Consider the following 25,265-nt stretch of genomic DNA (forward strand, 5'->3'; position numbering starts at 1 on the left):
AAAAGGCTTTCTGCCGAGGCTCGCAGTAGGTAACTACCAAGGAGAGTGCTTTGTGAATGGTGCAATAGTAATTGTCCGTTCTCAAAACAAAAAGCTACAAGCGGAACGAAATACCGACGCTCTGTTGCATAGGGTTGATACACCCGGATGGACAGTCTGTGGGGAAAACAGGTCCGTTTATCTTAGAATTTGTTCCCATTAATTTCTCGAAAGAAACGCGTTTGCCGTGCAACGAAATAATAATTTGTAAACCGTCGAAACTAACCGTTTTATGATCAATGAAAATCTTTATCGTGGAATCGGTATAATTTTAGTATTTGTGGCTAACATTAGAAGATAATCAGCTAATCACTTAACATCAACAATTCGCCGACCTCCATGAGGTACCTTAATCATATTATTTAATGTCAGTAAAGCACGCGGTTAGTATCATTTGGCGTGCATCGAAATAATTAGCGGAACGTTTTGGCTATCGTCACAATGGTAAACACTCGAGAATGTAATATGGCGTGTTGAGACAGAATTCTTGAGCTTGTGATGCAACGTTGTAAGGGTACAATGTGGCAATTTTGATATGCTTTCAGGAAGTGGAGTCATGAATGACCCGAAGCGCCCGTTCAAGAGATTTTACAGCAGTCCATTACTCCGAGGCAACATTTATTCGTTTTGATTCCAAAATGCCTGGAATGGTGGTTTTTGGTCGTCGGTGGGGAATCGCCAGTGATGATCTTGTTTTCCCTGGAGCTTTCGAATTATTCATCCGCGTACTTTGGTAAGTATGAGCCTCAAATTATTCATGAAATCAACAATTCTATTGCATAGTCGTTAATTGTAACTCTGCTACTCTTTGGGATTGTGAATGTAGTTGACATGTTTCTCTCCCTTTGTTACGCCACACTTTATCTATTGTCTTTCATTTAGGTGGATTGGCACCGTCCTCCTGTACTCTTATCACAAGGGTCAATTTGATTGTAACGGGAAAGGTGTTCTTCACATCTACCTTATTGGACTCTTAGTGGTGCTGGCACTCGTCATTCTGTCACTATGTGCCATTGTATATGTCAGTGCTCAAGGTAAACCCCATACCATAAGAATTATTTTATCTGCTGTAGAAGTTGACATTTCTAGTTAATGTGGCTGCGCAGCGGCATGGTTTCTCCATGGACTAAAAAAAACATGCATGCTTTGTCCTCTTCGATGTGAATGTGAGTCGAAATTATTTGTCTATTTATATGCCTTGTGATTTACTTGCGACTAGTCCAGCTACGACCCCTATCTCTTGCCTAAAGTTAAATGGTGATCCTATTGAGGAGAAGCGGTGCAGAAAAGGAATAGATGGACAAGAATTAAAAATACATTTGTCTTAAACAGGTAGTTCCGTCATGTCTAACATCCTGGGTAGTTTGTAAATTGCCACCTAGGAGTGCCATTAAAGGCTCATAAAACAACTTCACGCTGCATATTCAAAGGTTAGAGAGCACAGATGTTCAGCCGATTTCAAAAACCACGTGTTAAGTAATGGTGGTTCCGTTCTATGCCTTTCTTAATGACAGTCTTACGACACACAAATCCAGCTGCTGGTTTGCCGGTGTTAAGTTAATTCCATGAATGGCGATGATGTTTGTGTTTTCAGGTACCATAACAAATCCTGGATCACGACGCTGCATGCCTACGCTGGTGTACTTGCGAGCTCTTCTTTACCTCCCCGAGCTGATGTGGGCCTGTCTGGGGGCTGTGTGGGTGTCTGATGATGGTAAAGGTTGTGACCCAGCAACCGTGGGGGTTGTCGTCGCAGCAGTGGTTGCCAGGTGGGATATATTAGCACGCTTTATTCTGTTGTGTTTTAAGAGATGTTAAATACAGATTTTCTCCTCATATAGTTGGATCATCCTGCTTTTCACGGCTCTGGGTGTAATATTTGTCTTTGATCCAATGGGCGACTCTCGGCCTTCAGCTGCTCCCATGGAGCCCCTGGGAGTGCGACACTTGGAGAGCAGCGGGGGAACTCAGTTCCTTTCCACGGCGCGCTCGCTCGCTGTCAAGGTGTGGGAGAGCAGGCTCCGACTTTTGTGCTGTTGTTTGCCGCAGGACGAAAGCAACCGTGCGGCATTCTCCAGCATCTCACAGCTCGTCAGTGGCTTCTTCTCTGTAAGTCTCTTCCTTCACATCTCCTTGTAACGCGAGTCTGAGTGAGCAAATTTCAGAGAGGTGATATGAAACTGAGAGGAATCTGTTTTTAGAAGCCTGGAAGCAAATGGCATACAGACAAAAGCTGCAAAACTTTCCTATCGCACGTGATTGTTGACAGCTGGGCAAAGGAGTGGGATGTGGTATGACTGATGAAGGAAAGACACTTGAGGAAAAATCTGAATTCATTCCATGTGAGAGAAAGATAAATAGTGTGTTTTGCCAGCATAGCCCCACTCTTTCTTGCCAATGTCTTAGCATTTTTGTCAAATGATCAATTAAATAAATCCAGATTCTTACAAAGATCACTACTAGTTGTGTCAAATCTGGTAAAGCAAGGTATGGGAATTATACATGCCAAATGTATACGATTTTAAAACTAGCCTGTCAATCATCTTTTTTCCTATAAAGTTTTTTTGGTGTAATTTTTTTGTGTAAGGTTACAGAGTGGAAGTGGTGCTAATCTGTGAAAGATGTGATATAGAAGGCATACATCCTTAAAAGGATTGATTTTTTCCCCATCTTAGTATCCTATATTTATTGAGAATTGTATAATGATGGAATGATCTTGTATAGTTCAGTGATAATTTTACAGTTTAAGCCATGCGAGTCCCAGTGACTCGGTGATCAGAAAAGTATGAGTCCCATTATGCATTTAGAGAGTCCCAAATTTCGAATTCTGAAATGGTTGACTTATTCAATTGCATTTGATAATAACAAACAACAACAATATACATTGACATTAGGTTTATTTCTTATAAACAAATGCTGCAAAAATTTTAATAATTCAGGCATACAAGATTTTCTGAGAAATAGGTTCTTAGTTCATCCCATGGTTGAGTCTTTGAGCTTATAAATTCTTCTCTTTTTACTCTGCTTCCGATGATGCAAGGCTTTCTCAAAGTCAATTTATCATCGCAAAAAACTATCCAACTTTAGCTGCATCCTCTGTGATATCACCGCAACAAACTTTCGCAACACCTGTTCGCACCACTTGTTGCCAATCTCGTCTCGCGAGAACGGAAATCTCGTCACGCAAGATTATTTAACGCGAGATTAAAACAACAACGACGGCGATTGTCAAACTGCGATCATTGCTGGAAAAAAACATGTACCGTATTTTTTTGTTGTTGTTTTGACTGAGAAATTTCCTTGCGTCCCAAAAACGCACATTATTTGGAACTCTGCGTCCAGTGGGAAAATTATGCGTCTAGGATGCGAGACGCTAAGGTAACGAAATGGATGTATAATGATGGAATGATCTTGGGGTTTTTTTTGCTTTAATTATTATTATTTTTTTAAAATATGGCAGCCCTGAAAAGGGACAAGCCAAAAGGAGAAGAAGAATTTTTTTTTAATCCAAAATTGTCAGCCCTTGTTTATATAAAGATATTACAGGTTTAGAATAGTAGAATTTGCAGTGGCCCAGGCGGGTTTTCAGTAATTAATATGATCTACTATAAAGAAAAACGTGTATATTTTGGCAGCTTCTGTCGACGTATGATTTCGAAGATGCGTAAAATTTACAATTGTAAATTTGATGATTGTACTCACTCTATCAAGATGACGTTTAAATGTGAGATTGCTGTCCAAGTATTTATTTGAATTTAATTTACATTTTGGATTTGTACACGAATAAAGCAACCAATCAATCATCTTATCCTAGCACAGCAGCCTATTTTCCTGCAGGTCCTTATACGTTTGGGCTCAAAATATAAATCTGGACATGATAAAATATCCAAAAAGAATGAAATATAACAACATTAACTCATTCACTCCCAAAGACGTTTTTAAACGTCTTTTCAGACTTGGTCTAGAATTGTCTGGTACTGAATGAGTTCTAATATTGCCACTAATGCGGGAAAAACACTTCAAGGACACAAATCTAAAACAATTCATTTGATGTTTTAGAAGCTGGTATATGGTGTATCGCAGCGCCTTCTTGTGCTGCCTGACTTGATGACGGAATCCAATCCCCCCTGCACTGCCTTGAAATATTTGTGTGTGTTGCAGGACACAGATTTGGTTCCCAGTGATATTGCTGCCGGTTTGGCTTTGATACATCAGGAACAGGACAAGATGGAAAGAAGCAGAGATCCAGATGTCACCATTGATCACAGTCCATCATCTCCCATTGTAAGTAAATGTTTTTCCCCCCTAGTAGATTATATTCAGGTAACTTCTTCAATGACACTATTCAGTTCCGCTTATGTTAAGGAGATACATTTTGCAATATGAATGAAAATTGGAAGGAAGAAGATCTGGAGTCCGAGTTGGAGAAAGCCGTACACTTTATGCACTTTGCTGCTGCAGCCTATGGCTGGCCTTTGTACGTTTACTCCAACCTTCTCACCGGGCCCTGCAAACTTAGCGGAGACTGGTATGATTAGGTTGTCTTTTTAGTTACATCAAGAGTTTTGACGACATTATTTGGTATTGAACAAAATCTAATTCTGTTTTTAGCTGTAGAAGTCGTGCTGACGAGTTTGACATTGTTGGGGCAGACCACCTGGGTTGTAATTTTTCTTCCATCCTGCAAATCACTGGATTGCAAGACAGAGACTTCATTCATGTCAGCTTCCACAATCAGGTAGTTTCCCTTCATCCTTTTTGAAGATGGCGAGAATAAAGGTGAATTGACTTCAGTTGCTGAAATTCTTCCGTTCATTTTGTCATCTGAACAAATGTGTTTTAGATATACGAGATCCCCTTCTTTGTGGTGCTGGATCATAAGCGGGAGTCTATTCTTGTGGCTGTCAGAGGAACATTGTCATTGAAGGTGAGTTGTGCCATGTGACTCAAGTCGACTATCTTCGGATGATATCCTGTACACCAGGGATGCCCAATCTTTTTTGTGACCTGCTTTTTAAATTTTATTTTGTAAATACTTTTTTGTGAAAGTGAGACTGATAGGATGCTAAGGGTGGAGTGTGCACTAACACAACAATATATCATATTAATAACACGCACAAAGACAATTGTTTTTTTTCCCCCTCAAAACCACTCACGATCGACGTGCGAGCAGTCCGCGAGACACCTGTCGATCATGATCGACATACTAGGCACAACTGGCGTACATCATTGTGGCTTACTATTTCTGAGACATAGTGTGAGGAGTGGTCTTCAACCATTAGTCTAACAGCCCGGTACCATATGGCTACTACCTTGTTGGGAATGTTTGTGGCGCATCCTCATGTGTGCTTTATTTGATTTCAATTACATTCGTCAAGTTTCAGGAAAAGCACACGTTCCGGGATTTTGAAGCAAACTGTGCTCTCATGAACTCCTTCAGTACCAGCCATTTCTGGACCAAGTCTGAGAAGACGTTTAAAAACGTCTTTGGGAGTGAATGAGTTAAATAACGCCTCCCAGTGTTCCCGTGTTCCTTTGCAGTTTACTTGTGGTGTGCGCCATAAGTCTGAACAGTGAAATGTGAATCCAAGTTTGCAAGCCGAGGCACTTAAAAAAGAATCACAGTACACATAGAAGAGTATGACCCAATGTGTATTTCCCTGTGTCTGCCCTCAAGGATGCCCTGACAGACCTTTCTGCCGAATGTGAGAACATGCCCATCGATGGCGTGACTGGAGCCTGCTATGCTCACAAGGCATGTTCGTTCCCCAAACAAAGTTATTTCTTTTATTCTTGTTTGTTTTTGGTTTCACAAGTTTTTGAAAGTGTCCTTCTCTCTGGTTCTCGCAGGGCATCAGCCAGGCTGCATCTTACATTTACAGAAAGCTGGTCAATGATGGAATCCTGAACCAAGCGTTCTCCATTGTGCCAGTAAGTGGAATATTGTGAAAATGTATTTGCCCCTGCCCTGATTTCGCACAACTGTACTACCGCTAAACAGAAAGAGAATATTCTATCTGGCCCTATGTTAAGAAAAAAAATTATTTATACATGCTTTTTTTTGTTTTTGTTTTGCATGAGTACAAACTGGTCATTACCGGTCACAGCTTGGGCGCGGGTGCAGCTGCAGTGCTTGCCATCCTATTGCGCCACTCCTTTCCCACTCTTCAGTGCTATGCCTTTTCTCCACCAGGGGGACTCCTGAGGTAAGAAAGGCTCGTGGGATTCCCTGGGACTGAATTTAATGGTGGACGATGATGGGAGCATTCGTACCATCCTGAAAGGTCAAAAAAAATACATATATAATTATACCTTTTGTCTTCAAGTTCCAAGCATCCACTTTGGTACACTGCATGGATGCTCGCAATTATTAGATTAGATTTTTCGTGGCGTTTGTTTCCAGAATCAGAATTATCTATATATTATCATATTGAATGTCTTTGGAAGGAGCTGCAACATGCCTTTTGGAGAAGGTGTCCATCAAACTTAAGACAACTGTAGTCGTTTGCTCAGGAAAATATTAAAGGTTTCCAGTTTATTTTTATTTATATAGTGGTACCTCTACTTACGAACGTATCTTCATACAAAATCTTCAAGTTGTGAAATGCCATCCATCCATCCATCATCCATCCATCCATCCATCTATCTTCTACCGCTTACCGCCGGGTCGCGGGCGCAACAGCTTTAGCAGGGAAGCCCAGACTTCCCTCTCCCTAGCTACTTCTTCCAGCTCTCCCCGGGGGATCCCGAGGCGTTCCCAGGCCAGCTGGGTGACATAGTCTCTCCAGCGTGTCCTGGGTCTTCCTCGGGGTCTCCTCCCGGTGGGACATGCCCGGAACACCTCACCAGGGAGGCGTTCAGGAGGCATCCGAATCAGATGCCCAAGCCACCTCATCTGGCTCCTCTCGATGTGGAGGAGAAGCGGCTCGACTCGGAGCCCCTCCCGGATGAACGAGCTTCTCACCTTATCTCTAAGGGAGAGCCCGGACACCCTGCGGAGAAAACTCATTTCGGCCGCTTGTATCCGGGATCTCGTTCTTTCGGTCACGACCCATAGCTCATGACCATAGATGAGGGTTGGAACGTAGATCGACCGGTAAATTGAGAGCTTCGCCCTTTGGCTCAGCTCCTTCTTCACCACGACAGACCGATACAACGTCTGCATCACAGCAGACGCTGCACCGATCCACCTGTCGATCTCTCGCTCCCTCCTGCCCTCACTCGTGAACAAGACCCCAAGATACTTAAACTCCTCCACTTGGGGCAAGATCTCCCCCCCGACCCGGAGGGGGCACTCCACCCTTTTCCTACTGAGGACCATGGTTTCAGATTTGGAGGTGCTGATTTTCATCCCAACCGCTTCACACTCGGCTGCGAAACGCTCCAGTGAGAGTTGGAGAGCCCTGTTTGAAGGAGCCAACAGCACCACATCATCTGCAAAAAGCAGGGATGCAATACTGAGGCCACCAAAACTGACCCTCTCAACGCTTCGGCTGCGCCTAGAGATTCTGTCCATGAAGGTTATGAACAGAATCGGTGACAAAGGGTAGCCTTGGCGGAGTCCTACCCTCACTGGAAACGATTCCGACTTACTGCCGGCAATGCGAACCAAACTCTGACATCGGTGGTATAGTGACCGAACAGCCCGTATCAGGGGGTTCGGTACTCCATACCCACGAAGCACCCCCCACAGAACTCCCCGAGGGACACGGTCAAACGCCTTCTCCAAGTCCACAAAACACATGTAGACTGGTTGGGCGAATTCCCACATACCCTTGAGAATCCTGCCAAGGGTGTAGAGCTGGTCCACTGTTCCACGGCCAGGACGAAAACCACACTGCTCCTCCTCAATCTGAGGCTCGACTTCCTGACGGACCCTCCTCTCCAGCACCCCTGAATAGACCTTACCAGGGAGGCTGAGGAGTGTGATCCCTCTGTAGTTGGAACACACCCTCCGGTCCCCCTTTTTAAAAAGAGGGACTACCACCCCGGTCTGCCAATCCAGAGACACTCTCCCCGTTGACCACGCGATGTTGCAGAGGCGCGTCAACCAGGATAGCCCCACAACATCCTTGAGGAACTCTGGGCGGATCTCATCCACCCCTGGGGCCTTGCCACCGAGGAGCTTTTTAACCACATCGGTGACTTCAACCACAGAGATAGGAGAGCCCACCTCAGAGTCCCCAGGCTCTGCTTCCTCCAAGGAAGGCATGTTGGTGGAGTTGAGGAGGTCTTCGAAGTACTCTGCCCACCGGTTCACAACGTCCCGAGTCGAAGTCAGCAGCGCCCCATCCCCACTTTAGCAGTGTTCGTGGTGCACTGCTTCCCCCTCCTGAGACGTCGGATGGTGGACCAGAATTTCCTCGAAGCCGTCCGGAAGTCGGCTTCCATGGCCTCACCGAACTCTTCCCATGCTCTGGTTTTTGCCTCGGCGACCACCAAAGCTGCGTTACGCTTGGCCAGTCGGTACCCGTCAGCTGCCTCTGGGGTCCCACAGGCCATAAAGGCTCGATAAGACTCCTTCTTCAGCTTGACGGCATCCCTTACTGCTGGTGACCACCAGCGAGTACGGGGGTTGCCGCCACGACCGGCACCAACCACCTTACGGCCACAACTCAGATTGGCCACCTCAACAATAGAGGCACGGAACATGGTCCACTCGGACTCAATGTCCCCCGTCTCCCCCGGAACATGGGAAAAGCTCTGTCGGAGGTGGGAGTTGAAACTCCTTCTGACAGGGGATTCCGCCAGACGCTCCCAACAAACCCTCACAATACGTTTGGGTCTGCCAGGACGGACCGGCATCTTCCCCCACCATCGGAGCCTACTCACCACCAGGTGGTGATCAGTTGACAGCTCCGCCCCTCTCTTCACCCGAGTGTCCAGAACATGCGGCCGCAAATCCGATGACACGACCACAAGGTCGATCATCGAACTATGGCCTTGGGTGTCCTGGTGCCAAGTGCACATGTGGACACCCTTATGTTTGAACAAGGTGTTCGTTATGGGTAGTCCGTGACGAGCACAGAAGTCCAATAACAAAACACCACTCGAGTTCTGATCGGGGGGGCCGTTCCTCCCAATCACGCCCCTCCAGGTCTCACTGTCATTGCCCACGTGAGCATTGAAGTCCCCCAGTAGAACAAGGGAGTCCCCAGCAGGAGTACTCTCCAGCACACCCTCCAAGGACTCCAAAAAGGGTGGGTATGCTGAGCTGCTGTTTGGTGCATATGCACAAACAACAGTCAGGACCCGTCCCCCCACCCGCAGGCGGAGGGATGCAACCCTCTCGTCCACCGGTGTGAACCCCAATGGACAGGCACTGAGCCGGGGGGCAATAAGTATGCCCACACCTGCTCTGCGCCTCTCACCGTGAGCAACTCCAGAGTGAAAGAGAGTCCAACCCCTCTCGAGAGGACTGGTACCAGAACCTAGGCTGTGTGTGGAGGCAAGTCCGACTATATCCAGTCGGAACTTCTCTGCCTCACACACCAGTTCGGGCTCCTTCCCTGCCAGAGAGGTGACATTCCATGTCCCAAGAGCTAGCTTCTGCAGCCGAGGATCGGACCGCCAGGGTCCCCGCCTTTGGCTGCCGCCCAGCTCGCATTGCACCCGACCCCTTTGACCCCTCCCATGGGTGGTGAGACCATGAGAAGGGGGTGAAATGCCTCAACAGGAAAATATTGCCTCTTGTTATGTAAGAAATTTCAAGATACCATTGGTAAAAATACAGTACTGTATAGTCCCCTAGTTGCAACTCAGAGTTTCATGAACGCAACATACTTATAGCTGCTCTGCCATTGGCTATTACCTAGCACCTTCCTGGCATCCCATTGGCTAAGACTGACTTCTAGTATGTGTCTGTGTGCAGATAGATGAATAGATTTTTGTCTATGCAGCGTCCTCATTATTTGCCCTTCGGTCCATGAGGCGTTCTGGTAGTTTTACCTAAATGTGAACCACCCAGAAAAAAGTGTTCACCAGTCGGGCGATCGCTCACTATGCTGACGTTTGCCTTGGACATTTTCAAAGGATTGTTATAAGCCGACAAAAGCAAACGGCCTTGGAAAAGTTCTTTACAAAACGGCAGGGAAAAAACACTTCTGAGAGAGAACATGAACTAAGAGGGCAAAAAACGATGAGGACACGGAGTTCAAAGTTAAATGACCATTTTTATTCTTTATTTTTTACGTTATGCACAGCTCTCATTTATTGCGCAATAATCTATTTGTAACATGTATTTGTTACATATTTAGATTTTGATTGATGTTACAGTTTTATGCTTTAGAAAACATTCATTCATTCGTTCATTCATTCATTCATCTTCCTAACCGCTTGATCCTCACTAGGGTCGCGGGGGGTGCTGGAGCCTATCCCAGCTGTCTCCGGGCAGTAGGCAGGGGACACCCTGAATCGGTTGCCAGCCAATCGCAGGGCACACATAGACGAACAATCATACACGCTCACACTCACACCTACGGACAATTTAGAGTGTTCAGTCAGCCTGCCATGCATGTTTTTGGAATGTGGGAGGAAACCGGAGCACCCAGAGAAAACCCACGCAGGCCCGGGGAGAACATACAAACTCCACACAGGGAGGCCGGAGCTGGAATCGAACCCGGTACCTCTGCACTGTGAAGCCGACGTGCTAACCACTGGACTACCGGGCCGCCTTTAGAAAACATTTAGGTCTGAATTTTGGCATTAGGGCATTTACATGGAAAAACGCGATTTACAAAATTTTCTAGTGAAGAAATTTCTTTCAGACCCAATTAATTTCGTAAATAGAGGTACCACTCTACTTCCATTGGACCACAAAAATAAAGTAATGACTAATTTTCATGAGTTCATTTTCACGAACCCTTTCAGGGACAGCAGCCTCTACAGTGGACAGCTAATCATGCAATCAGGTTATAGGGTGCATGAAAGGGTTAATTTTCAGGAAAATGTAATTTATTATTCCTTTGGTTGTTTTCATGTTATTACTGTGGAACTGTTTTTTTTTCTTGAATGGAAGGTTACCAACAATTTTGTATTCATTTTATATACAGTAAAGCCTTAGCTGATTACTCCAAGGACTTTGTGGTCTCTGTTGTACTGGGAAAAGACCTGGTTCCACGGTAAGTGTGTCACCGTCACCAGTACTGGTTTTTGAAAATAGTTGACTTAGTGCACTGATTGAATGGTTTTTTCAATGTACTACATCATTATTTGGACGGACTGTGTATCATCGAAGGTGCAACAGGCTTGTGTGTTGTAGTTTCCCAAAATGGACTAAATGGACACGTCGTGGTGTCGAGACTTTTATAGACGCATGTGTAATGCGGACTATATTTAGCACTGCTCTGCTATTACATGCGTAGAAACAAGGACAACTGACAAGCTCAACATTTCGTAGCCTTTCACATGATTCTCTCGTGTCATTACTATATTGTGAAGTCATATTGTCCCCCCCCCTCCCTCATATAGATTGAGCCTACCCAATATGGAGGATCTGAAACGAAAAATACTCAAGATAGTATCAAATTGCAATAAACCCAAAGTAAGAAGCCATTCAAACAATAATACAGCCTTAATATTAGTTGTGTCTCAATGTCAGCTGCGTGTGTGTGTGTGTGTGTGTGTGTGTGTGTGTGTGTGTGTGTGTGTGTGTGTGTGTGTGTGTGTGTGTGCGTGCGTGTGTGTGTGTGTGTGTGTGTGTGTGTGTGTGTGTGTTGCAGTACCGCATCCTTTTGCAGGGATGCTGGTACGAACTGTTTGGTGGAGAACCAGATGACTCTCCTTCTGAAATGGTGAGCAGGAGGGAAGAGGAGCTTAATCTGCCTCTGCTTGGTGAAGAATCACTTTTGATCCACCAATCGTCATCCTATCAAAGCCTGGCGTCGGACGACTCACCTCTCCACACTGTGCCACACATGCCTTTCTTCCTACCTGGACGTGTTCTGCATATTCTGGAAGATGGGCCCACACGCAGGTTTGTCGCCTACAGATTTTTTTTAAATTCCTAAAATGTATATTTCATATGACTCTCAGCCACTGTAACAGGATGCAGATATGGACATTAACACTGCACTTAAATGTAGGAACATTTAAACAAAAATCTGTATTCAATGATTTGATTAAAATGCATTTCACACAAAGGTTCGATAAAAATCTGCCCGAAATAACATTTGAAAAACAAATGGTTCTTCAAGATTAAATGCAAACATATTGCACTAAAAAGTTAAATACAACTGAACATTATAAGGAAATATTTATCTTGCTTACCTGCAGACATGTGGAGTTGATAAGATAACCTTCATTTGTCCCACACTGGGGAAAATACTAATATGATACTAATGACCTTGGATTTCTTGAGCACTGCTACTTTTTCCCGCGCATTCAAAACTTGTCAACAGAAAATATATTTAGTCTCCTTTTTTTCACCCTTCTTAAATATTGGCCATTTTCATCACCAACATTTCTTTTTATGGCAGGTTGTGTAAATGACTCGGACTTCGTGACAGCATATCTTTTCCTTCGACTTTGTGTCGCTTCAGAAAGCTGACATGAGCATGAGCTCTCTGGTAGTGATTGAGGAAAAAAACAACAAAAAAACTATATAAATAGGGTTATCCTGGAATAGATAGTATTTATTCTTAACATTCGAAATATTTTCCTTTTCTCCCAGATCTTGTTTCTCCCAGGTCCGATACCGTGCCGAGTGGTCGAATGAAATGGCCTTCAGGAGTATTTTAATCAGCCCTAGTATGCTCGTGGATCACATGCCAGATGCCGTGCTCCGAGCCCTCAAGAGCCTGACCAGCGACAAGCCCTACTCGCTCTGCCCGTCATCCTCCAACCACAGCCAGCACAATGTTGTCTGAATGTACCACACAAACAGGCCTGTCTGTTAATTTGTAAATAAGGTGTTTGTCTTTCTCCAAGTGGATTCTGTGCCCTACGATCCTGTTGCTATGCCAATATTTTGTTGCACTTTTCCCAACAGACCTGTGGAAACGCCATTGTTGTTGCAATCTGATAGGAAAATGTTTTAAGAAAAAGGCACATTGGATTTTTTTTCTTTGCACTTTTAATCATTTTATGGTTTCAGATGTACGATGCATTTCTGTGAGTTTTAATGGCATAATCTCTTGAATGTGCTTTGTGTACAATATTTCTCACGTTTGTACTGTTTATATCCTGTAGTATATGTTTGTGTGTGTGATGTGTTGCTGGCAGACTGTGCCCTTGCCTAACGCGCAAGTGACCACTCGTCTTCATAGCTGGTTGGAATGATAAAGGATGACAGCTTAATAGGAATGTCTTTTGTTTGATAGTGTTGAGGAATGGGAACTGTCAATTTGCTCTTGGCCCTTCCTTGGTTACAGATTGACAGTTCCCATTCCTCAACAATAGTCTAAATGTTACGTCTTTGTCTAGTAATTGTGTTTTCCTGTTTTGAGATGTCAGGGTGAACAGTGCCTATGCTTTATGGTAAAAAAAAAAAATTGTTTCGACAGAAAAAAACCCCCTCCTATGTTCTGAGTCTTGCTCAGGATTTCTCCAACTGATGTTCAGTCGTGTGTTGTTGCAAATACAGTAGGAGAAAGACTTTCAAATCAGTGCAAACTGACATGTCATTGATTTTTTTCACTCCCAAAACGGCAGTACAGTATTAAGGTTTGGAACTTCTGATGCTTTCATCTTCCAGTTATATATCGTATTCAATAAAATGATGCCAATAAAAGCTTTTGTGGAATGTACTGACATCCTCTTAGTGGCCGCTATTAATTTATCTAAAATCGCATTTGGAACGTAACGATTCGAAATACAGGTAATGAGAAAATCTGAAAGTTTAGTAAATCCCTTAAAACAAGCGAAGCCTGTGAGTCAATAGGGTGGAGGCATAAATCATTCATAAATGTTTCCACAATGACTAAGGATCGGCTGCAGTTCTGACCCATCCTCCCCGCCCGCTTTAGAATGACGGCACTGCGAGGGACCTTCCCCAACACATGAAATGTTCATTGCCCTCGGAAATTCAATCTTCTTACTTTCGCTCTCGACGAAATTGAGAATGTCGAGGTCTGTTTCTGTACATAATTCTCTGTACCGTCAAATTCAATTTTGATACTTTAAATTGTAATATAAAACAATGTTTAAAAAAAACCTATGTAATCCTATTTAAACGCATACACATACATGCGCATCCGGCGCGGTCAGTCACAATTTAGCTTGAAAAAGAACGATCAATAATTGAATCAGATTAGTCAAACAGGCTTGTGGATTCGCATTCTTAAATTGTAAAATCATAGTCAAACATGATGTGTATTGTCTGTACATGCTTATGGTTCGGCGTAGTTCAATACGTCCTAGTCTTTCCGATTTCTCCTCAATGCAACAGCAGGAGCTCATCTGTTGGACAGTGAAACTAATCAGGAGCCAAGTAAAGTCTTTTCAGGACTGCTAACAACAACAAGCCTAGCAAAACTCTTCAAGTCGTCTACCGAGAAGAGAAGCTCGGACAAGCCAAACATTATTGGCGCTCAGGGCGGACTGTTTCTCCTACGTTACAGCACAGAACACTTGAGTTATGCTTTAGAAACAAGCTCTACTGCTTCGAGAGGAACAAGGCGAACAGGCTCCGGACGTCAATCCGAAACTCGCGGCTAGCTCGTTCACATTAGCCAGGGGAAGACGTGTGCGGGTAGCGGCCAAAAAAATGGAGTTGGACGACGTCGTCCTCTACCAGGACGACTCCTGCAACTCGACCATGATGTCCGAGCGGGTCTCCGATTTGGCCAGTTCCATATACCGCGAGTTCGAGCGGCTCATCGCGAAGTACGACGAAGACGTGGTGAAGGAACTGATGCCGCTCGTCGTCGCCGTTCTGGAGAACTTGGACTCGGTGTTCACTGTCAACCAGGAGCACGAAGTAGAGCTGGAGCTGCTGAAGGAGGACAACGAGCAACTTGTCACCCAGTACGAACGAGAGAAGTCGCTGAGAAAGCACATTGAAGAGGTGCGTTTCCATGGTACACACTCTGATTTGCCGCCACAATTTGTGTAAAGCACATAATCCAACTAATTGTTGAAATTAAGATTAGTTCTGAACTCTACTTTAAATGAAACCGGTTTTAGAATTACAATACGGAAAATAAAGTGTAACTTTCAGAATTTGACAGCCGTACAAAGTATTGAATTGAACAAGCATTAAACTCTACTGGCAAATTTTGCAACTTGTGTTCCTTGTACCTGGGGGGGGGTTAATTTGTTTTGATTTTAGCTTTTTTTAATCCACTTGGTTTAAATTAGCTATTGGAGTGTAAAAAAGTAGTTTTTTTCTTCAAAAATGATAAATTTTAGTTTATTGGTTTTAGTTTTAGCTTTAGTGTTTAGTTGATATAGTATTTGTCAAGTAAATTATTTTTAAAAAAGGACACGCATACACACACATGCACACTGTCACACACTATTTTTGTAAATCTGGGGTGTGCAGAAATCAATGAAAGCAAATTTTGTCATACAATTTCTAATCAATGATGGCTTCAGTGTTTGCTATTTATGATACAAAACCTATGTAGTGAAGCGTGCCATTAGAGATGCTTTTCATCAACAATATGCGAGTTTAAAAATGTTTGCAAAAGATATGTTAAATATTGCATAATGGCATTACTAATTACTATTAGTGTTGAGATGCTTCACTTCTTCGACAATAATCCATAAAAATAATTTTAAGGGCTTTCCCTAGCCAAGTAAATTTGAGAATTTTCTCAAATTTCTCAACACATTTTCGGTTGGGTAATGCAAAATATTAATATTCAATGTCTTCGGTGGTAAATATTATTAACCAAATTTAAGTTGTCAGATCATTGTAAACATATTGAGAAAGCAGGCCAAAGTGTCCGATATTACATAATTCACATTTTGTCAAAATTTTTTACACTGAATCCATGTGATTGGTATCGGCTCATAGCACTCCTGGTTGATCAGTAGCTTTATTGGCACCTTAAATCCCTGATCAGAATATCCCTAGTCATTAATACTTGTTGGAATATAGGTCAGTTATGGTGAATGGTATTTTTAATCATATGTTTTAATTGTCGGAGCTTGAAAGTGAGCATTGAAAGATTTGGGCTCTTGTATTTATTTAAAAACATGAGTGTGTGTGCATGTATGATTGTGCAATGTGCATGGTAGAAGTGTCACCAAGTAAATAATTTTGAGTGATTTATTCTTTGAAGGATTAATATTAAATCTATATACAGTAAAACAATGTATATACCGCTGTAATTAAAAAAAAAGTTATCTGTACTGCTAATCCTCACGAGTGTGCTTGACCTTTGCTTGCACTGTGAGGCGGATGTGCTAACCAGTGGTTGACCGTGACACCCTCTATAATGTTCTTGAGAGAATTTTAAAATTAGCTAAATTAAAAGAACATTTCAGGAAATGAATTTCTACAGGTTGGCTTTGCTTTGAGTGTGCTGCGGTCCAAAATTTTGATGCGACTGTGGATAGGCCTAGATGGGGTGGGGGGGGGGGGGGGGGGGTAGGATGCTAAGCTCCAAAAGGGGGCGGGCAATTTCTGGTCAAGCTTATCTCAAAAAAGTCCTTAAATCACAAAAGATTATTTTCAGGGGATGGATTTTAGTGCTGACATAATTTTTACCTACAGACCTATTATATAAGTTCCAACATTCAGCCCACTCAAATGCTCCTTTAAGTGAATTCCTCCTTCCATTCATGCAAATGTATTGCAATGACTTTATAACACATATTTGTCTTGTTCCTAAGAAATACACTTAGGGTGGGTGCGCAGGTGTTGTGCAGAAGCCATGGCAGCAAAAGGCACACTGAAAACTTGTTGACCCACTGTGCTTTCCTTTTGTTTTGTTTCCTAGCCAATCAGCACTTGATACTTGACCATTCTCCCACATCGCCCTTTTGTTATGGATACAAAGTCACCTTTTAAGTTAAATGTAAGGCTTCAGGGCTCACAACGCAGCATTCAGTTGCCCGTACTTGCATTATTTGCAACTCAAATTTGCTTGTAAAAAGACGTTCACCACAAATCTTATTTTATTTACCACGAAGAAAGAGTGAGATCAAGGATACAAGCATCACGAAAAATGAAAGGTCTGACATTCGCCATTCAAGCACTAAGTGGTATGACGAGTCCTGGCTGCTATTCACGCGTATAAATAGAAACTTTCAAAATTAGGTGGTGGAACTCTGTAAATTCAGTATCCAGAATCATCCAATCAGCACTTTTCTGGACACTCGTGACTAAGCAGTTTAGAGACGAGAGACCTTCTTACATCCGGGGTTTGTTGAAGTTGTTTGTTTTAAACGGATTCTATCTTGTGTGACTGAACTCTAAATAGTCTCAAGGGTTCTTCAAACTTCATCATACAATGGATGGCTAACCATCCCACCTATGACTAGGGCTGGACGATTATGGAAAAAAAATAACAATCACAAATATTTTGATTGAGATTGAAATCGTAATTATTAAAATAACAAATCAGATTTTAAAAATATACATAGCAGCGGTTCCTGCATGTTTTAGCTTCTTCGGCATAGTGTGGCGGCAAGCATAGATGGAGTCCACACAGAATGAGAACAGAAGAAGTTGCTATTGAGCTCTATTTATCTAAATTGTTTTTGATTGGGAAGAATTTATTCCATTAATGTTAGTGTGATCTTACCTGTGTGTATACAAAAATACAAAGTGACAACAGAGCGCAGGTTTGGATGTAGAGCACAAGAACACCAAGTAACAACAGACGGCAGGACTGAATGCAGAAGCCCTGAATGCGGCTTGACGTTCTGCCAACATGTAACTGAGCTTTAATACTGAGATAAATCAAGCAATGCCCAATCTTGTTTGACAAAATGAAGGACCATAGCGACCAACAACATCACAGATCCAACCCAAAACACGGCCTAAACCAGTCATAATAGCACCACCCCCTCAAGGGGCACCACACGGTGCCCTACACGGCTTGTGAGGGAAGTTCCGGAGGAGGCAAAGGTCGAGGATGAGGGACCTCGAGACACAGGAACACTCCTGGGGGCCGTACGGAAGAAGATCCGAGGGTGCTAGATGAGACTGGCTTCAGGAGGGAGATATGGAAAAGGAGGGTGAATCTAGGCCCAAACTGTGACCAACATTGGAAAGGTCAGACTTGACTGGAGGCGGGGGGTACATATCCTGTGCAACCCGCTTGGTGCGTTCCTTCAGGGTGAAGCGAATTCTGCTGAGTTGCATTGGTTAAATTCCTTGGGGGCAGTAGGCGTCTCGTGCCTTGTGAAAGGTTGGCCGATCAGTCAGGAAGCAGAGCGCACCAGGGTAGGATGGGTGTGCAGGTTTGGTGCTGAGGGGGTGTTATCTAATGCTGTTGGAAATCCTGATCACAAAGGGAGATGAACCGCTCGAGAGACATGGGTTCATCACGAGTCGACAGCTGATCTTAGTACGAGTTGCTTAGACGTCTGTGGTTGTACTGATATGAATGCTATTGACAAACTTGTGCACTTAGAACGCTCTAACAATGCCGTTTTAACCCCTCACACTGACTGTATGCGTGCACTCCTTTTAATCCTCTGTGGGCCTCCTGTTTGGACCATCCCACGCACAAACATCATCAAGCATTTCGAACAGCCCTGATCCACTGCTGGCAAGGGCTGTTACACTTAATCTGGTTTGGTATTTTTCCAAAACCTTTGTAATTAATCCCAGGAAAACCCATCTTGCTTTTTCAGGGCAGGAAAAAACATTGGGGAATGGACATTGAAAGGCCCTTTGATGCCTTTTTGCATGTGTTTTTCCAACAGACTCTGGTATTTTCCTATTTGTTGCTTCTACATTGCAAGTTAGATGTTGAATGACAAGTGCAACAGGTCACGAAGGAGTGTTCAGATTATTTGTCTTGTCATGACATGTTGCGAAAGCGCGAAAGTTAACCTTGGGCCCCCAGAATGTCAGGTAAGATTGACAGGCTCACGTCATCTTTGGTTCTTCTGACATTAGTGTGAAATACTTCATGCCTGGGAAAGCTGCTCTCGCAATAGTCTAACGTTAGCTCGCATGTTATGTAAAGTTGTACATATCTGATGATGTTATTTTCAGATAATCAGATATTGGAAAGTAAAAAGATCACAAGCACACACCCCTTCATGTTGTGCCTTTATGTACCAAACCAAACTTTATGTATGGCGTCACAGTCTCTTGAGTTGTTTCAGTGTTAGTGTGTTCCTATGCCATCTAGTGGTGATTATTAGCAGCAATCAATTGTAGTGTAAAAGGGTCCTGCAGTCACCAACACAAATTCAAAGAGAGAACTACTTTGTGAGCTCTGCACAGCCTTTGTGAATCGAAGATGATACCAAAAGCAGAGTTTAACTACTGACTAAAAGAAAGAAGGAGACAAGCGAGACCTCTAAGGAGATTTAGCCCCTTTTGGATGTGAACCCATGAGGTTTCTGTGCCTTTTTGTTGAATCAGTTGTCCTCATAACTTTTGTCTTTCATTCGTTTTGTAATGCCATTTGTATGTATATGTTTCATGTCCGTGTTTGTAATCAGTTCTCATTGTTACAGCTGCACGGGTTGTGAAGGCTCGATATAAATAAAACTTTATTGTATTCTATTGTATTCCCTTTAGCATAGCACCATCTATTGGATGCATAGCGCAACCGCAACCACTATTGTAGCTTCTATTCTATGCGCGTTATAATGCTGTGCGACCTATATAGGAAAACTGTTGTAAAATGGGCCAGGGCGGCCTGGTGGTCCAGTGTTTAGTGCGTTTACCTCACAGTGCGGAGGTACCGGGTTCAATTCCAGCTCTGGCCTCCCTGTGTGGAGTTTGCATGTTCACCCGGGGCCTGTGTGGGTTTTCTCCAGGTATTCTGGTTTCCTCCCATATTCCAGGTGTGATTGTGAGTGCGGATGGTTGTTCGTCTATGTGTGCCCTGCGATTGGTTTGGCAACCGGTTCAGAGTGTCCCCAGCCTACAGCCTGAAGACAGCTGGGATAGGCTCCAGCATGCCCCGTGACCCTTATGAGGATAAAGCAGATCGGAAAATGGATGGATGGATGGATGGATGGATGGAAGGATTTGGTCATCACCTTCGGAGTGGATCGCCATGCTGCGCTTAGAACTTGGTAATGATAAAGTTGACCAAAGCATTCGTGTAGTAGACCAACATGCATTCCGATTGGCTACAATGTAGCTGCTACATTGTAACCATGCACCGTCTGTACTCGACCGACTACATCAGGTTAAAGTTACACACATGCAACGTATAATAGTTATTGATTGTATGAAAATTTCCCGTATGTCTTTTTTTTCTCTGCAAACCCTGTTAGATATGCAATTAACAGCATCGGTTTTGTTCCATTGTTTGTTGTTGTGGTCTTCCATCGGTCAGTCAAAAATGCACAAGCACTGTGATGTCCAGACTTCAAAGAGGTTCTTGAGAGGACATGTTGAGAAAACCCACAGCACTCTCCAGTCAAACACCTTGAAGTCGGTCAAACATCTTGAATAGTGGAGTGCTTCACTATTTGAGAAGCACTGCACTATACCATTAGTGACTTTGACGCTCGCTATGATGGGAAAAAAGTTTTTACCCCAACTTGGCCTTAATGGGAAGTCAAAACATTCTTTCCAACATGTTCTATGGGCCCCCGCCAGTCTAAACATGGTATTCTGTTTAATTTTGTGTTTTTGCGCTATGAGTTTAGAAACAAAATCCACCAAAATTTATCCATATCTGGAGGTGGGCATTTTGCCTCTTGCTTCGACTAAAAATAACATCACATTCTTGTAATAACTTGTTGCTATTTATCTTAGGATCAGGAATGCTTTTTGCATGATTAGGTCTGACATCTACCAAGTATACAGTATATTGAATTTATCAACAGCATCATTCATATTACTGTATCAATATTTATGTAATTTTCTATTGAATAAGGTGGCCTTTACTGATGAGATTATTTAATACATCCCAGATAGCTTTAGTATTATGTTTATTTTCTAATAGTTTAATTAGTGTATATATATATTTTTAATTGTAGTAATCCCATTTAGGGGGCAAGTGACATTCTACCAAATAATCACATTAACTTCAAACATTCACATTATTCAAGTTAAATCCCTCTTGTCACTGCTCCAAACTCAGCGGACTAATTCCAATTTAGAGGTTTATCTAAATAGCAAAGGAAAAGGCAAGGCAGGAAATCCTTCGGAAAAACAAGCACTTCCCTTACTTCTTTTGTCCAGTCAGGGGTGTCTGCTGACCTGCAACAGACGGTCACTTACTGCAGAGTGCAAAACCAGGCATTATATTTAACCTGATACACAGTTCAGGTTTCTGATATCCTACTACCTAACAGACTAACAAATCATTGTTCTGTAAAGTGCAGTTCAACACATGCTTTGTATTTGATCGACTGCCGACAACTTTGACAGGTTAAGGTGCTACAGATTGTGGAGTTGGATATATTTGGACACATATTCTACCCCTTGCATTTAAACATCTGTTTGATTTGTGATTGTTTGATGGTTCATGGAAATCTTTGGAAGCTCATTTTTGAAACCAAAGAAAAACAAGCAACAGTACACAATAGTTGTATTGTATTGTAGTATGTGCTGTATGTACAACACATTTTACTTTATCTATATATTTTTATTTAATGCCAAAAGTCAGAAATGAGCAGGTTATGAAATTCTTATGTAGCTTTTGAAGGTTGTTGCAAAAATCACGATTCCATCATGAGTCTTTTGAAATGCTTATCTAAGCCACGCTACCAGGAGGCAGTTTCCCCGGACTCACAGGACTGAACGTCCTCTTGTCAGTAGTTGTGCCCTGTTGTGGTCTTCCCAGAAGGACCCCAGCAGCAACCAAGACATTTGCAGAAACAAAGCGAGTTCATGTCAGCATGTCAATTGAGCGGCGATACAGTGGTGCCCTGTGTGTTTGGTTGCATTCATGCACTTTCGCCTGAGCCACATGTGTTAGTGTATTGGAATTCGGGGACAAAAGGAGCATTATGCATGCGATGTTGGAGGAAGACTGTGACAGTCAACGGGGAAATCCATTCTCTGGAGAGTTGTCTTATGTGCGATCGTACTTTCTTTGTCATATGATGAGCTGCAGGGTGAGAGTAAAATGGTGAGTTTTGCTATACAGTGAAACTCCTCTACAACGAAATCATGTTTGCAGCATGCCATTTTTCACAACAGGGGGTTTTCACTGTAGCAAATATGATCTCAGATGTAAACACGTGTACACGCACACACAAACGATTGTGTACTCTTTATTTTTACTCCAATCGGGCATAAATATGAGCATACACTTATTTGACACTTCATATAGTCAGCATAGAAAGATAAAAAGGGGAAGAAATTGCGACATTTACGATCAGCATTCACTTTCACTTACGTCAATTTCTTGTATAATGTCTTTCATGTTGTTTCCACCGTCTTTCATTTTGATCACTTTTACCCTCTCTTGCAGCGTCAGAGCACTTCTTGTCTTAGCTGTAGCAATCTTAGCAATGCAATTCTTGCTGCGTCTGAAACTAACAATAAAAGTTGTTAGTTTTGCAGTAGAGGTCGCTGTTGGATTAGACTTTGTTGTAGTGAATCTCGTCGCGAGGCAAGAGCAGAGAAAATGATTTCATATAACGCAACAGGGGCGGCCCGGTAGTCCAGTGGTTAGCACGTCGGCTTCACAGTGCAGAGGTCCGGGTTCGATTCCAGCTCCGGCCTCCCTGTGTGGAGTTTGCATGTTCTCCCCGGGCCTGCGTGGGTTTTCTCCGGGTGGTCCGGTTTCCTCCCACATTCCAAAAATATGCATGGCAGGCTGATTGAACACTCTAAATTGTCCCTAGGTGTGAGTGTGAGCGTGTATGATTGTTCGTCTATGTGTGCCCTGCGATTGGCTGGCAACCGATTCAGGGTGTCCCCCGCCTACTGCCCGGAGACGGCTGGGATGGGCTCCAGCACCCCCCGCGACCCTAGTGAGGATCAAGCGGTACGGAAGATGAATGAATGAATGAATAACGCAACAGGGGGTTTTTTTTGTTGCATGGGAGGCAGGAAAGTGGGAATGGTGTTAATGCATGAAATTTTTTTCACACATGGCTGTTTTCGACCATGTAGGTTTCATTGTAGAGAAGTTTCACTGTATAAAACAAAACATGGAGACAACTAGGTTTACAATTGAGAACAAAATGTTTTATTTTTTATTTTTATTTTTTTTGGGATGCTGCATTATTAGTCAGCCATATCCTCAAATGCAATACACATCACACGTGTGGCAGAATTAAAAAAAAAAGCTGCAGACCTTTTAAAAGGAACACCCTTTGGGAGATTTTGTTGGTGAGGGCAACAATGTGATATTCTTACAAAAAGAGGCTGCTTGTGGCAACGTACTCAGGTGATCCTCATGTGTCTACAGATGACACCCACCCCGAGGTCAGAGCTTTATATCAATAGGGGCCCGTGTCACAAGACTGCATGTTTACAAGCAACACGCATGAACTGAATTCCTGAGTGTCCATCCAGCACAACTTTCAAGATTTAATGCCTGACCCACTCATTACTTGAAAACTAATGAAGGATTGCCTTCAGAGAAATTTATGGTCGTGTTCCACTTTTAGTCTTTCAGATGCCGAAATCATGATTCATTAACTTGCAATATCTAGTACACCAGAATGGATCGGATGAGATTGAATACATTGGTACCTTGATTTAACAAATTAATTGCGGGAATGGGTCGTCCGCGAGAGTAGATTGTATATTAAATTGAAGTACTTTTTTTTCTGACAGTCAAAACGCACATGCGGGCCGTGATCATGTTCTGAGTGCTACCCTAATTAATAAATATATATAAATTGGGGTTGGGGTGGGATTATAAACAGAAATGATTCCTCTATTAGAGTTGATCCTCGCATGATCGTAGCTTGGCGAAGTGGAGGGCATAAGAGTTGAGAGTTGAGTTGAATCGGCAAAAATCATAAGTGCCCTTGGTTGTCTGTTGATTGCTATTTATTGTTTTATTTGTTTATATTTATACATTTATATCTTTGTCTTTTTTTATGCAGTTCAGTTTCACTCCCCATATTTTTAGCTGTGTGTGTTTTCAATGCAGGGGATGTTTGCACTGGGGTTGAGAGGAAAAAAATGTCATCTGTGCTGTATGTTGTACATAGAGCATATTTGACAATACGGCTGACTTTAATTGACTTGACTTGAGAGTGACAGACAGGTTAGCAATTGTGACTCCTTCACATGACGTCAGCTTCTAGCTTTGCAGTTAGCAAACGTAGCAGGAGTGGAAATGCTTTGTATACTTTATAATATTTCTCACTTTTCAAATACTGTACATCACGTTGTGATTGTGTACGCCACGTTCAGTCTATTGTCATATTGGTCAATGCCGAAGAACCAATGAGGATGACGTAGGACATGTGACACTATGAAGAAAAAAAGAACAAAAATTCTCACATGCCAGACTTTCATCATCGTGGTTTTAAAGTGCCCTGGATGCCACAGGACCAATCATCGAGTACAGTATGTCACACTACCCGGGCTACGACTTGTCAAGGCAACTGAAACTCGTTTACAAGACACTATGACACGCCCGTCAGCCCGTCAGCTACATTCCTGTCGTCTGACATTGGCAGAAGTTAGCTCTGTGAACCTAAGCTAGCAAGGTTAGCTCGACAATTTAGCTCATCTATTGCTGGTCAAATACCTAATGTCCGTTCTGCATTTAATTGAGAAGCCAATAAATAAAGCAATAGATTAGACACCATGTCGACTGTTAGTTTGAAACTAAGCTGAGACATCGATACAGAGTCAAACATAGAGTACTGCATTAATAAGTCACAGAATACTTTGGCGTTTGTCTCTTCCATATTTGATGTGGCAGCGCCCTCGTAATTTAAGGCACTTCAAATTCAAAAGTGACAACTTACATCTTGCATGAAGTCAATCCCTTTCATTCATCCATTCACACACACACAAATTCGATATGGGTAAAAGGTTGGCACCAGAAGCAACTAGTTTAGTTTTTTAAATCTGCTGATTATAAAATGATTGTGCCCACATTCAGCCGAGTTTAGAATTTATCACCACATTAACAGCGTTCCACTCACAGTCACTCACACATGCAAATCCACATCAGACACGGCCTCGCTGTGTGGCTGGGTTTCTTTGACACCGG

General features: G+C 43.0%; 2 protein-coding genes across 5 annotated transcripts in view; both read left to right on the plus strand.

The window, feature by feature from the left end:
• Nucleotides 1–15: 15 nt before the first annotated feature.
• LOC127604146 (diacylglycerol lipase-beta-like) lies at nt 16–13,198 on the plus strand. Of its 3 annotated transcripts, none has more exons than XM_052071092.1 (16): nt 16–171; nt 585–772; nt 922–1,073; nt 1,634–1,808; nt 1,881–2,148; nt 4,201–4,323; nt 4,440–4,567; nt 4,651–4,777; nt 4,883–4,966; nt 5,717–5,794; nt 5,890–5,970; nt 6,121–6,245; nt 11,091–11,159; nt 11,509–11,581; nt 11,760–12,013; nt 12,710–13,198. In XM_052071092.1, exons 2-16 carry the CDS (start codon nt 600–602, stop codon nt 12,903–12,905), a joined length of 2,106 nt encoding a protein of 701 aa, XP_051927052.1. In that variant the 5' UTR covers nt 16–171; nt 585–599; the 3' UTR covers nt 12,906–13,198. The 3 variants fall into 3 exon arrangements, with proteins under 3 accessions (XP_051927052.1, XP_051927053.1, XP_051927051.1); XM_052071091.1 differs by having other exon boundaries at nt 46–483; XM_052071093.1 differs by lacking the exon at nt 922–1,073 and having other exon boundaries at nt 41–483.
• A 1,208-nt stretch (nt 13,199–14,406) lies between these two features.
• The window catches only part of LOC127604118 (C-Jun-amino-terminal kinase-interacting protein 4-like), a 50,114-nt gene continuing 39,255 nt past the window's right edge, over nt 14,407–25,265 (plus strand). The window contains exon 1 of one of the 2 annotated variants that reach the window (XM_052071021.1): nt 14,407–15,043. In XM_052071021.1, coding sequence (XP_051926981.1) covers nt 14,744–15,043 — 300 coding nt within the window. In that variant the 5' untranslated portion in view covers nt 14,407–14,743. The remainder of the gene's footprint in view (nt 15,044–25,265) is intronic. The other variant, XM_052071020.1, reaches the window with a different exon arrangement.

The sequence above is a fragment of the Hippocampus zosterae genome, chromosome 7 (assembly GCF_025434085.1).
Source record: "Hippocampus zosterae strain Florida chromosome 7, ASM2543408v3, whole genome shotgun sequence".
Lineage (NCBI taxonomy): Eukaryota > Metazoa > Chordata > Actinopteri > Syngnathiformes > Syngnathidae > Hippocampus > Hippocampus zosterae.

Coding starts and splice junctions, on each gene's coding strand:
- LOC127604146 (XM_052071092.1), top strand. CDS start 600: ATGACCCGAAGCGCCCGTTCAAGAGATTTTACAGCAGTCCATTACTCC. Junction 1,809..1,880: donor GTCGCAGCAGTGGTTGCCAG/GTGGGATATATT, acceptor CTCCTCATATAG/TTGGATCATCCTGCTTTTCA. Junction 2,149..4,200: donor TCGTCAGTGGCTTCTTCTCT/GTAAGTCTCTTC, acceptor TGTGTGTTGCAG/GACACAGATTTGGTTCCCAG.